The sequence below is a fragment of the Miniopterus natalensis genome, chromosome 6, assembly GCF_054644295.1.
Source record: "Miniopterus natalensis isolate mMinNat1 chromosome 6, mMinNat1.hap1, whole genome shotgun sequence".
Taxonomy (NCBI): Eukaryota; Metazoa; Chordata; class Mammalia; order Chiroptera; family Miniopteridae; genus Miniopterus; species Miniopterus natalensis.
The window spans coordinates 77,101,569-77,115,919 of NC_142086.1; the positions used below are offsets into that span (position 1 = coordinate 77,101,569).

The 14,351-nt window shown below is 41.9% G+C and overlaps 1 protein-coding gene across 2 annotated transcripts in view; it reads left to right on the top strand.

Annotated features, from left to right (window-relative positions):
- CXADR (CXADR cell adhesion molecule) overlaps positions 1 to 14,351 on the top strand; it is a 49,436-nt gene that overhangs the window by 11,687 nt on the left and 23,398 nt on the right. For both annotated transcript variants that reach the window (XM_087818374.1, XM_087818373.1), the window contains exons 2-3: positions 9,451 to 9,617; positions 12,968 to 13,172. In XM_087818374.1, the coding sequence (XP_087674500.1) occupies positions 9,451 to 9,617; positions 12,968 to 13,172 (372 nt within the window). The remainder of the gene's footprint in view (positions 1 to 9,450; positions 9,618 to 12,967; positions 13,173 to 14,351) is intronic.

Genomic DNA, 14,351 nt, shown 5'->3' on the forward strand with positions numbered 1-14,351 from the left:
AACCTGGGACCTTCAGTCTGTGGGCCAGCGCTCTAACCACTGAGCAAGACTGACCTCTGCTTCTGGTGACTGTAAAACCAGAATTTCTTCACAAATCTCCGGGTCCCATGGCCAAACTGCAGCTCCCATCCCTGCTGTGGATCAGTCCTACAGGCCAGTTTCTCTGCTCCTGCTCAAGGGCTGGTGCACAGCTGGAGAGGAAGAGCTAAGGCACAGCTGTGTGCACTCGGGAGACTGGTTTTATTGTAATTTGAAGTACATTTATAAAGCATCAGAACATTATATTTTAACAAAGACAAAATAAAAATAGCTTTCCTGCCTCTAACTCCTTCAGCTCTTTTTAAACTTATTTTCAAGTAAACCTTTTATGTGAAGTGTGACATTCATACATAGGAAAGTAGGTGGTCTAGAGCATTATTTTTACGTGTACAGGTGACGACGTTATCACAGACTGACACATCCATGTAATGTCACCCAGATCAAGAAATAGAAATAACCCACATTTCACAAGTCCCCTCATGCTCCCTGCAGTTACTTCCTTTGCTCTCCTCTGATTTTTAACAGAAATTGGTGTACTGTCAGTGCTTTATATAAGTGGAACTGTACAGTATGTTTCTTTATAACTTCTACTCACTCTCAGGTTCGTTAGGTTATTCACATTGTGCGACTTTGGTTTGTTTCTTTTCCTCACTTGGTGGTATCTGTATTTGCCCACACTAGTCGATCTACCCATTCTACTGCCGATGGTCATTTTTTCCTCTCCAGTTTTTTGCTGTTGAGAAAAGCGCTGCTATGACATTCTTGTGCATGGGTTTTAGTGCACGGGTGCACACATTTCTCTACCTATGAGTTGAGTTTCTGGGGTCCCGTAGGTTATACATTCAGCTGTGGTTGATACTGCCAGTTTTCCAAAGTCAGTCATACCGATTGACACTCCCACCAATAGACTATGACAGTTCTAGTTGCTCCACACCCTCAAAAATTATCCACAAGTATATTTTTTATGTCCTCTCCATTCTAATTTATTTTATTTTACTTATTGATTTTGAGAGAGGGAGAGAGAAAAACATTGATTTTTTTTTGTTCCACTTATTTATTTACGCATTCATTAGTTGGCTCTTGTACGTGCCCTGACTGGAGATCGAACCCACAACCTTGGCGTGAGCTACTCCGCCAGGGCCCTTCCGTTCTAATTTAAAGGTGTCTGATCTCCCGTTTTTCTAAGGATCATCCGTTCCCGGTACCTCGATCCTTACATCTCTGAGTGTTTCTACTGTGTGTGTTCTACCATGTAATTGCTATTTCCTTTTGACTGATAGACATGCTCTACATTTCTCATCTCAGAACAAACTTTCTGTAACCACACATCACACTTTTTTGTCCTGTCCTGGACAGCCTCAGAAGTTCCTCAAAACAGTAGTCAGTCACTTCTGTTTTTACTCATAAACCTCAGCCTCTGATGTATCAGTCAGATACATACCATTGCAACTCTCCACACATCCTTTACTGAATCGGGTTAGGCCTAGGTCACCAGCGATGTTCTGATTGCCAATCCTAGTAGATATATTTCAGTGTCATTTATTTATATAACACATTTTTAGTTCTTCCTATATGGAATAAGTGTGAGGGATGAAAGATTAAAGATACCCTCCCCATACTACAGAAGTTTATATCCTAGCAGGAGTGACAGGCTTGTAAGGTGACAGTGAGCTATCATACAGACACTGTCTATTGCAAGGATCATACTGGGTTATGCTGGAACTACAGGGTGTCCCCAAAAAATGTACACACACTTGAATAATTATTAATTCCAATGGGTTAAGTCTGAAAAGAAAGAAACATCAATTGAGCTATCCAAAAATGTATGTGTATATATTTGGGGGGGACACCCTATATTCTGAAGCTTTACACGCATCATTTTATTTAATCCCTGCGGTGAAGTCGGCATTATTACTACTCCCATTTTAAAGAAAGCAGTACTTGCCTGTGGTCAAGCAGGTGGAAGGCTCAGGTTGAAATTGAACCCAGATCCGACTTCAGAGCCCACACTGTTACTGGCAGGACTGCTGCCACACTCCGGTATGTGACTGCTTCAGAAATGGCAGCCTTGTGGGGTGGACTTGGAGCTGCTGCCGCCTTTGGGTTGTGGGGGGGGGGGGGGTGGCTGTCTGGGAAAGGCTTCTTATAGGTTGATTGACTGATGGTCTAAAATCAGGACAGATTTAGCTCTGCAATAGATAATTCAGTTCAACACCCTTAATTTGTGTTTGAGCCCTGGAGAAGCAACGTGTCCAAAATGATCAAGCTTTTCTTGTGAAAAACTTGGCACTGGAATCCTAGTCTGGTATTTATCTTTCTGTTAATAAAAGGTTCACCCAAACTCCTGAACCATGTGCTACCTAAAATGTGTCCTTAGAAATGTCGAGAAGAAAAATAAAATTCCATGTTGTCATCCACCACGGTGATTGGAATGGGGTTCTGACAACATCCTGTGTTTTATAGTGATTTTAAAAATGAAATCTCTACGTCCAGGAGTGTTGACTGTGGACTGCTACTTACAGGATGCGTGGGGCTTGGGAGCCAGGCTGCCTGCATGTGTGTCTTGTTCCTTTCAGTAGCTTAAATACCTTTCAGTGTCTCTGTTCCTTTGCTTTACAGTGGGGATAACAGTAGTTCCTCCCTCAGAGTTGTTTTGAGAATTGAAAGAATGAATATGTTTGAAGTACTTTGAGACGTGCCTGGCATGTAATAAGTCCTCAGTTACTGTTTATTACTATTTATTGTTAAGATGATTGTTTCCATCTCAGTTTATTTCCTGGGTACCTGCTTTTTGATTTCTTATGGGTGGAGAGCTGGGAATTTATATTTTTAAAAAGCTGCATAGAAAAGCAAATAAGTATACTTAATATCATTTCTCATTGTTATTAACTTCTCTGACTTTTCTTAGCTCTATGTACATATTAACATACTGTACTGAGTAGCACACATGGGAGTTAAACAACCAAAACTCCTGGACAGCACAGAGCATAATTTCTACCTTCCTTAAGTATTTTCTTTAATCCCTCAGGCATTTAAAAGCCTAGTTGGAGTAGGTAACTAGATTAACATATTTAAAATGTTTTTCTTCTTGCGTTTTAGAAACGCTGTTTAGGTGACTTTTAAATATTGCTAATCCCAGGGCTACTTCATGGTGAGAAGGAAGAAGGGAATTGGCTCCGGTTGGAATTAACATCTGGTGACGGGGGAAGGAAATGATCCAGATAACATAGTGGTTGTGTTGGCAGCAGTGAGAACAGCACCAGGTGTTAGACCGGTGGGGGTCAGACCAGACCTTGGTTCAGCAACCTCAGTACTTGGGTTCTGGCTAGGAAAGAATTCAGAGCCAAGACTTAAACTATAAGAGAAATTTTATTTAGAAAATCACAGAGGTAGAAGTGAGTGGTAGAAGAAATGGTCTCAGGAAACAAGTGTCCTTGGAGCTTAGGAGAGAGGAAGGTAAAGGTAATGCACCTGGGAGGCAGATGAGGGGAAGGGGAAAGGCATGAGCCTGCTCCTGGGAGGGAGAGCCCTGGGTCCTCCATCCTAAGGGCTTTTAAGGGTGGGGCTTTTAGGGGAGGTCCCAGGGGAGGATCCCACTAGACTGACCATCAGCTTTTCAGGTGTGTCCTTTCAGGATCATGGTCTTTGATTGAGTGTCAGGGCAGGGGGTCATTAGTCAATGCAGCTGGTCCTGGCATCACGTGCCCGGTTTTGCTGTTTTTCTGGGCCTGGAGCTGAAATACAGCTGAGGCCTGGATATGATCTCTAGGGAGGAAAGGTCATGGGGTCTAAACACCATGACCAGTGACATGAAAGTTCAGGGGGTTTAAACCGCATGACCAGCAATATGCTAGGGGAGGAAAGGTTACCCTGGGAGTGAGGTCCTTGTTTTACCAGTTTTTCCCATTGCTAGGCACCCTGCTGACCTTTCCTACCTGGCCCACTGTCCTTGCTCAGCTCATGTCTGTCTAACTGCCTGCTGCAGTTGCATTTTTGCATGGGGTTTGGAATATCCCAGTGACTTGCTTGCTAACCCAGACATCTGTAGTATTTAGCAAACAACAAAATTATACTTGTCGCAGTCAGTAAACACCCTAGTTCCTGAATTGTCCATTTGATTTCTTAATATTGCTCTAGTGGATCATTTTTTACTATGTTTCATTTTTGGTTTTGGTATTTTGGCATTTATTTTGCATAATAATATAGAATACAATATAAAAACTAGTATTTTATTCTAGAGAGTACAGAATATGTACAAAATTTCTAAAACTGAAACTAAATGCACCTCAAATATAAAAAGTTACAAACATATTACAAAACAAAAAATTAAGTTTATAAAAATATTAACAGATAAACAATTTTAATTTATCGTGCAAATAAGTAAGTTATAGCCCCTGCCCTCGGTGTTGACCTCAAAGTTATAAAAAGACGTAGTATTATTTAAATAGGAGATAGAGAAAGAATTTTTTCCAATTTTGGGGGGGTTAATCCTCATCCAAGGGTATGTTTTTTATTGTTTTTTTTTTTTTTGTGAGAGAGGAAGAGAGAAAGAGAGAGAGAGAAAAAGAAAAAGAGAAACGTCAATTGGCTCCCTCCTATACATGCCTCAACCAGGGATTAAATTCAACCTAGGTATGTGCCCATGTTACCCGGGAGACGAGGGAGCTTAGTTCTTGTCTTCTTGAAGGAAAGATTTCAATCAAGAGACAAAGTGTGGCAAAATAAGAATGTATTGGCTGCAACAAAAATGTACTTAGGACAGTGAAACAAGGAAGGGCACAGAGGATGTAACAGGAGAGCCTGGCTGGGCTGCTCTGGCTCACTGAGGAGTCAGAGAGAGAAGGGGGCCTGGAGACAGGCTCGGGGGTTAGCCCTGGATGAGCTCCTGCTGCCCATTGCTCCCCTGGTTGCAAGTCTCCTGGGGTCCCCTAGGAGGGAAGGAGGGGGAAGCACCCTGGGTCCTTTGTCGTGAGCATATTTCTCTCTCTCTGGCAAGTGGGAATCTTAGGGGAGGCCTTAGGGGAGGGTCTCAGTAGAATATTCATCAGCTTTCCAGGGGTGCTCTTTCAGGGTCTTGGTCTTCACTGACTGGTTGGTTCCAGGGCAGGGTCATTGGTCATTGTATCTGGTCCTGAGGCAGCCAAGGCGCCACTTATCTGGTTTTGCTGCTTTTCTGTGCCTGGAGCTGAACTACAACTGAGGCCTAGATGTTATGTTTAGGGAGGAAAAGGTCATGGGGCCTAAACTGCATGACTAGTGACATGCTAGAGAGGAGAGGTTCCCCTGAGGGTGAGGTTCTTGTTTCCCAGTTTTGCTCCTTGCTAGCCATCTGGGGCTTTCTCTACTTGGCCTGTCGTCCTTGCTCTGCTCATGTCTTTAACTGCCCATAACACCATGACCGGCAATTGAACCCGCAACCTTTTGGTGTATGGGATGATGCTCCAACAGACTGAGCCACCCTACCAGGGCTTTACTATTGTGTTTTTATGTAACTTAGGAACTTCTGTGATCCCAACTCTACAATCCGATTGAATGATTATGTCCTCTGTGTTTAGAATAGTAACCTCTATGACATTCTTTAACATTTCTCAAAAATCTCAATGTCAGATAAATTGTTTATCACAACTGACATTAAGGTCGACATAATATTCCCCTTTCCAAGAAACTAAAGAAATATACAGGACTTTAGAAATTAAATTTAAATTTTTGTTTTAATTTCTAATTTTTCTTTTTTGCTTAATATCTTTGGGATAACTCCAGAGATTTTGAGTGTGGAATAGTTTTCTGCCTGATGTTCTAGAGATAGGTGAAAGGCAGACCAGCAGCTCTTCTTCATCCATAGTTGGGACTTTAGAATATTCACAAAGAAGCTTTTCTTAATGTCATATTTTCCTCATTTTAACATCATTGTATATAAAGCTGCAATCACGTTAGTTTTTGTTTTAACCAGATTTGCTAACCTTTCTCGTAATGTGAATATTAAAGTAATAAGCAATGGGCTGATCCCATCAGCACATGACAGGCGTCCCCTTCTGAGCTGTACCTCCCGTCTGGGTGTTGTCGGTCCACCTCTGCTTCCCTGGATACGTGATCTTCCCATGGCCTTGGTGTTTTCTCCACAAGGCCTGGTGGTCCCCTCTCCCCTCGCCAACCACTCCCCTTTCACTGGCTCCTTCACCTTCCCTCTACTCTTGAGCTCTGCCCTCCAGTTGCTGTTTTACAGTTTTGTTTAACCACAGGGCCAGGGTAGAGGGCTTGCTAGATAAGGCTTGGGATGTACCTTCCAAAGATAAGCCCTGAAAATCTGTTAAGTGAGTGAAACTATTTGCTTAAGGGCAGGGGCAGGTAAACGACTACCTCCTAAGAGTGTTGTGTAACAGAAGGAAGTGGTTAACCCTGACTGCCTGGGGATCGGGAAACCCTTTGAGAGGAAGTGAAAGGTGGGGATCCTCTGATTAGGGGCTGGAGGTGGGAGAAAGGGGGCTTTTCAGGTGGGAAAGCATGACCCACACAGCTGGGGACTCCACTCCTCCCCCTAGAGCTTCCTCTGATGTCCTTGTGTGATTGGCCCCAGACCTCCAGGACACTTTCACTGCTGTCGTTCCATCTTCAATAGGTAAAGGTCTGACTTTATTTTCACATACTTTTAGCCACATTACAACTTAATTTTTCTCCCCTGTTTTGAAATGGATCATCTTTCATCTCCGGTAGATTCTCTCGCCTTCTCTGATATGAAGGTCCTTGTGCCTATGAGATTTTTATTTTTTATCTGTTTACTTAGCTGAGTACCTGAAGTTTTGCTCTGCTGTAGAGAAAACCAGTGACAGTCAGGTCTTTGGCTTCAAAAGCAAATGTGCAACACTCACGGTGGGTGCAGGGTAGGAAACACCTGGCCTCTCATGTCTTTATTTTACATTCAGACTGTGATTTCAATCCCTGTGCACAGGCCACTGCACTGGTCAGACTTCACATTTATCTTGCTGGTGTAGGTAAATACATGGAAAGCATGTTTCGTAGCATTCCTTTTGTTTGTTTCCTCAGTGATAGAACACAAAACTATCCTTCATTTAGTGAGTGTTTATTGAATGCTGCCTGCTGATTTTTCTTACCTAAAATATTTAATGTAAACTTGATTTTCACTTCATAATTTTTGTTTCTCCTGTTTTTCTCCAAGACTTTCGTCACTCAAAACATTATTAAAAGTCCTCACATGTTTACTTCTCTCTTTTTGAATCAACCACAAAATTTCATGAGCACTTTCCAACTTCCTATGATTTTAAGATTGCTTGAGGGGAAAAATAACTGAAGACCATCCCAGTTAACATGTAGCTTAAACTCGAAAGTAAAATTAAAGAAATCAAGGTGGGCTGTCTGTTTAAGCATTGCCAGTTGGAGTTAGTGCTTTCTAGGATCTCCAATTCTCCGTTCTCAGGGTGGAAATAGATCTAAGGCCTTAGTAGGAGATTGACAACATAAAGGACTAAAAAAATACACTGATGAACTCGTCATTTTGATGCTCAGATAGAAGTCAGACTGGGCAGGAAAGAAACTCTGCCGATCCCACAAGTGATTTGGGACTGAGTGATTATTTCAGTCACTGCCAAAATGGGACATATGCCCAAATGGGACATGATTCTTTTTATTTATTCATCTAATCCAGTGCCGAGCACTTATTAACTGGACCTTGCAAATACTTGTTGATAATGTGCTGTATATTTTGTCGTACTCTGAATATAAGTTTGAATAAAATTACAAGATTTGTTATTTGATTCAGTTTTCAGACTATGTTTGATCCTGCAACTTAAATTATCATTCAGTTTGCTTCTTAAATAGAATTGGGCAGTATTAGGAAAGAATCCCTGGAGACACTGCTTGAGACCAAGTGTCTGCCTTTTGAATATAGTTAATAATATTGTAATAACTATGTATGGTACCAGGTGGGTACTTGATAGATCAGGAGGACCACTTTGTAATGTGTATGATTGTGTAACCACTATGCTATACAACTGGAACTAATACAAAATAATACTGAATATAAACTGTAATTGAAAAATAAATTTTTTTTAAAAGTTACTTTCGTGGCTGTTGCAAACATCCAACACTTGAAAAACTGCCTCTTGTGTAAAGAGGCCCCTTCATTGTTGCTAGGAAACCCAGTAACTGTTTTGTATGATCTTGAGATTTTTGTATCTGGTATATGCTGCATGTTTTAGACATTTTTTGAAAATGACATACTGAAAGCCACTTAAAAGCCTGCTTAAAATTTCTTTAGTAGTATACGTAGTAAGAACATCTCAGTATAAAACAGGAATGGGCAGTCATCTTTCTTAAAAATCTCAGTTCTCAAAAAAATAACTGCTGTTAACAGTTTGGTAGATATCTTCCCAGATTATTTTTATATATATGTAACTTTTCTAAGGTACTCTTTTAAGATAAAAGTAATTTTTATGTATCAAATAAGAATAAAATACACTATTATGAAAACTAAGTCATTTTATTCTAATGACTAGGTAGAAGTACTGAGACCATGATTAGGATTTGAATTTAGACACATTTAGATGTCTGATGTCATTTAACTTTTTAATTCTATTTTTACAAAATAAAAACCTTAAAAGCACAGAGTAATTAGGAAATTTTTTTTAATACCAAATTTTCATTCTCATATTCTTTTTTTAAAAAAAATTATTTTGAGAGAACTAGAGAGTGAGAGAGAAACATCAGTGTGGGAGAGAAACATTGATCAGTTGTATCCCATACATACCTTGACTGGGATCCAACTGAAAACCCAGGTATGTGCCCTGACCGGTAATCAAACCCGCAACCTTTTGGTGTACAGGACAACGCTCCAACTGTTATATATTTCTTGCTTATATGTGACGATTTCTTCTTTTCCAGTTTTGGAGAAACTTTTCTTTTGAGATATAATTGACGTACAGAACTCTACATGTTTAAGATGAACTGTATGATTTGACTTGAGCATATTGTGAAATAATTACCACAGTGAGTTTAGTTACACCCATCAGCTCATGTAGAAACAAAAACCAGAAAAAGAAAAATACGGGTTTTTTTCCTTGGGATGAGAAAACTCTTGGGATCTATTCTCTTTGCTTAGAAATATTTTTAAGCATTCAATAAAAGTTATAGAATCAAATTTAATAAAAATGTACAATTAAAGAACTCTTGGCGGAAAAAAAAAGTGTCAGAATTCATCAGTATATGTCCCAGTGATTAGATTATACTGTCATTCTAATGTTACGAAGGCACAAACTAAAAACTGGGCACCGCTGAGTTTGAGCTCCCCTACTCGGGTCCCAAATTGCGTCCTGCTTTCACTGCATCCTGTGTCTCTTCTGAAGGGCTGGGTGCTTGAGCGTGCCGGTGCTTAGTCCATGTGCTTGTTTCCTTCTGCAGATGTCACCAGAGGTTTGAGCATCACCAGCCCTGACCACATGGTTGAAAAGGCCAAAGGGGAAACTGCCTACTTGCCGTGCAAATTTACCCAAGGTCCGGAAGACCAGGGACCCCTGGACATTGAGTGGCTGCTGTCCCCAGATGATAACCAGAAGGTAGACCAAGTGGTAAGTTCACGGAGTGCTCGCCCCTCGGCAGCTGTCTGTGGGACTTGCCTTCCGTGCCCATCACTGTGCTGACCATGTGGATGTGGTTCCCCTCCCCCGCACTCTCTAAAATCAAAAACAAATCCTTGGGGGAGGATTAAAAAGAAAAGCTATATGTGGGTTTCCTACTGGACGAGGCTGGGTACTGGTACCCTTAACCCCCATGTTGTTTGAGAGTCCACGGGATAGATGTATTTAGAAGAGAAATTTTATTTTTACTTATGGTCTACGTAAAAGAAGGGGTTGTTCAGCCATTTCGTGGCTGAATCAGTGCAGTTACACAATTACTAGTTTTGGCAAATCCAGGCAGTTTGCCCATAGGTATTTGTGAAGGAAATAATTAAGGTGCTTTCCCAAGTTGGGAACGACTAGGGCTGCCCTCCCCAGGGACACACCTCTGTCCTGGTTCTGCTACTGAAAGTTCCCTCTGCCGCCCTAAGCGAAATAAGTTGAAACTGAGTCCTCTGTCTGCTTAGCCCAGGTGCCCTGTTTCCTCCCTCCTTGCCTTGCTCTCCTGCACCCCCGTCTTCCGTGGCAGGGCCAGCACCCTGAGCACAGGCGTCTACCTGAGGCCTTACGTACTCTCATGCCCCTGGCAGCCAGTGCCCATCTGCCTTTCAAGCCCAGGATCCCACTCTCATGGTTAAGATGGGTGTAGAGCGCAGGTCTTAAATGCTCTGGCTTAAGACGTATCAGGGAAGCCGTAACAAGGCTGTCCTGGAGACCGAGAAGCCCAGTGTGTGTCAGTCGTCCTGCGACCTCGTTCATGGGAGGAGGACCTGAAGTCATCCGTGCTGCGTGGGAGGCACAGCTTTGCTTCCTGCAGAACTTAAAAGACATTAGGAAACCGGGGACTGGGTTTAAGTGTCCATTTGTGGGTTAAAAAACTAGCCTCATAGTGTAAAACACAGTAAAACTAGGCCTAAAGAAAGCTAGAGGGTTAGAGGGAGAGATTGGTACAGAAGAGGGTGCTTACATAGAATTGAGCTACGTTATATGCCCGCTGAGCCCTTCCTTTAATAAATTTATGCCAGCAGCAGTGTGGTGGGGACTGGGCTGGAGAAATGTCCCTCCTTACTCCCTGTGTGATCTCTTAAGTCAGCAGACAGTTGCCATGTACGGTGTACTTACAGTGTGCTCTGTGGTGTTTCATATACTTTAACTATATATATATTTATAAGCCTTAAAACAACACTAAAAGGAGAGTTACTGCCTTCCACGTGCGGAGGAGAAAAGAGCCCAGAGATTTGAGGGAGCATGCCCAGAGTCACACAGCTGGCAGCACTGCAGCTGGGACTTGCACCCAGGTTTCTCTGACTCCCCCCCTTTGCTCCCTGTTACCGCCGTCCGTGTTCCAGAAGCCTCAGTAAGCCTCAGTTTCCTCGTGTAGAATGGGCACAAATACACCTACCTCTCAGGATTGTCACGAGACTTTCCTTAAGTACTGCGCGTGTGTAGAAATGTTAACCATGTCAGGATACCGTGCCAGCTCACAGGCGTCTGGTTTGCACCTGAGCTCTGTGACTTTGCGAAAGTCGGGCCTGGGAGAGCCGCCGCTTTCCTCGGGCTACGGGATAGATGCGGTAAGACCGCCACCCTGCAGGGCGGCGAAGGCAACCAACACTGCCTGGTAAATGCTCGCTCCCCGTGTCCTAACTGCCGTTCAGAACATTGTTTTCGTGGGAAAAGACTAAGATAGTTTACAAAATAACTCACAGTGGGGACACATCTTACTTGTCAGGCCCCCGTCAAAAGACTGCCAAAGTGTGTGTGTGTAGCAGAGTGAGGAACCGAAAGTCTAACAGCTTAAATTCCTGGGGAATCCTAGTTAAATACAAAGGGAGATACCACGGCCTCCTCCGAGGAGTCCTCAGCCATGCTGCTGACAAGCGGGTGTGGCGAGAAGATAGAACACTTGAAGTAGTGGCTGTTTACAGAGTAGGTCAGCTGTGGACCCTTCAGCTGTTTACTTAGCAAACTTAGCAAGCTGGGGGTTGAGTGCTTCCTAGAAGCAGACACGGAAGATACAAATAAAAGATCTTTAGTGAGTTAGGAGTGGGGTCAGCATGGTAAGGAGGTAATAATACAGAAAAGAACCCAAGCCCCTGCCCTCAGGAAATTCCTGGAGGACATTTATTCTGATTGTACTGATGTCCATAATTAACATCTCAGATAAAAAATTATTTGCAGCATATAGACTATAGTGTGTTCTGGTTATTATTTGAGTTTGGCACCACCGATCTTCGCCCCTTGGGTCTCAGATGACCCGAATGAAGGATTTTTTGTTTGTTTGTTTTGTTTGTTAATCCTCAACTGAGGATATTTGTCCACTGATTTTTAGAGAGACTGTGGAAGGAAGGCGGGGGGCGGGGGGGAGATAGACAGAGAGGGAGAGAGAGACATCGATCGGTTGCCTCCCAAACGCGCCCCTACTGACTGGGGATCAAACCTGCAACCCAGACACATACCCTTAACCAGGAATCGAACTCGAGATCCTTTGGTGTATGGGGCTTACACTCTAACCACTGAGCCACACTGGCCAGGGCCGGACTGAAGAATTTTGTTAGCAAATGTGAAAAACTATAAAGTGTGTTAAATTAACTTGAGTTATACTTAGAGGTGACTCTTATAAGTCTCTTCCAAGTCAGGTTTAACAGAATTTCCCACTACATTTAGCCTTTAGTTATTTCCATTAAAGACTAACTAGCTCAGAGAACTCAGTGGAATTAAGAAAGGGCCTTACTCGCAGAAGATTAATTGAAAGGTCCTGTGAACCTAGGCACACATCTTAAGGGGTTTATTTTATGATTTTTCTGTTAGCTTCTAGAACCCTCAATTATTAAATATTAACCCTCCAACTTAGTATTAAGACAAACAATTTCTTTTTTGTTATATTTCACAAGTAATTATCAAAACCCCTTTTTTGGGAATGGTGGTGGTGTTTACTTGATTTTATACAGTTGATTGGCATATATACTGTGGGCTCTGAGGCAGCCGAGAGAGTGTATAGGAATTCACAGCTCTGTGCTCCTGTCCAGTTTCACTACCTCACACTCACGGAGGGCTGGATTACCCACTCGTGCTGGGTCTTGGATTCCTCATTGAAAATGAGAGTGTGTGACCATACTCAAGGATCACATGGACCTCTTCTGTTTTCTTAATCTGTGCTTTGAATGGTTGTAGGTTTCCTCGTAATATGTGTTCATACTCTCCTTTTGGATCCCACAGTCGCGTGGCATATCCAGAGCTCCTTTAATGAGGCAGGTTTTGCTTTGTTGTTGTTATCCTGTCTTATTTTGGTTTTCTTTTAGATTATTTTATATTCTGGAGACAAAATTTATGATGACTACTATCCGGATCTAAAAGGAAGAGTACATTTTACAAGTAGTGACCTCAGATCTGGCGATGCGTCCATAAATGTAACCAATTTACAATTGTCAGATATTGGCACATATCAGTGCAAAGTGAAAAAAGCCCCTGGTGTTGGAAATAAGAAGATTCAGCTGAAAGTTCTTGGTAAGTTATATTTATTAATGTTACTTATTAACAGGATGAGTGGTCATGGTAGGATTGTAGCAGCATTCATGGGAGACAAAGCTTGGTTTTTTAGAGTAATAATTTTAAACATCTGAAGTAATTCTGTCCTCAAATAACACAAAACATAAAGCTAGCATTCTTTTTTGGATAGAAAAAAAAAAAATGACTAGTTTCTTTGTGAAATTTATAAAAAAGTTTGAAAGTAAATGAAGAGGTTCTGTAATACAGGAAAAGAATCCTGAGCCAGGAGTCAGAGGATCCAGGTTTTGTTTTGTTTTGTTTTTGTTTTTGGTGTGTCCTCAGAGTTCTCCTGAGAATTAAAGAGCATCTTTATTTCCTGGGTTTCAGCCTTCCTTTGTGAAACATTACAAGATGTAATTGTCATTAAATCTCTATTTAATCTCATTCAGTTCAGAATTGTTAATGTGTACTGTAAAGTTTTTCAAAATGCATTACCCAAAGAATAAATGAGGTTTCTATGATGACCAATTGGAGTATTTAGAATGGAGATGGAGTATGGTAGAAGGATTATGAATTGGGATAAGACCATAGACATCAGAATCATTTAACTCCATGAGGATCACAGTTTTTCATCCTTAAGTGAGGGGATTAGCCAGGCGTCACTAGCATGTCTTCTAGCTCTCTCTAGGCTAGTTAAGAAGGAGATAAGTGTAAGCTTTTTGCAAGCTGTCAAAGACGGCAAAGTTTACTGTCCTTCTCTAGGGTATGTGGTCATGCACAAGCACTCTTAACCCCTTCAGATGGAGAAACAAGATTCCGTTTGTTTTAGAGAACTAATTAGGGGTTAAGCATTTTGGGTTCCAGACTCATTTTGAACATCACGCTTTTCTAAAGAATGAATGTCTGAGCAGAAGAAGGAATCCAGGTTTCCGTGCACCCCGGTGGCTGCCTTGGTTGGAAAGATAGTCTTCCGCTGGCGGCATTGAGTGGGCACACGGGGGGGCCTGGTAAAGGCACTTCATTCTAAATGGCACCCATTCAAAATATTTCCAATGATATGAAAGCAAGTGAGCCTGAACTAGGAACCAGGAAAAGGACTGTGCCAACATTGGGAATCCTAGCTTTCTGGGTCTGCATTCAGTAAACATGGGCTTTCCTTTTTTATAAATGTAAAGCAGGTAAAAGTTTAATAGGTTG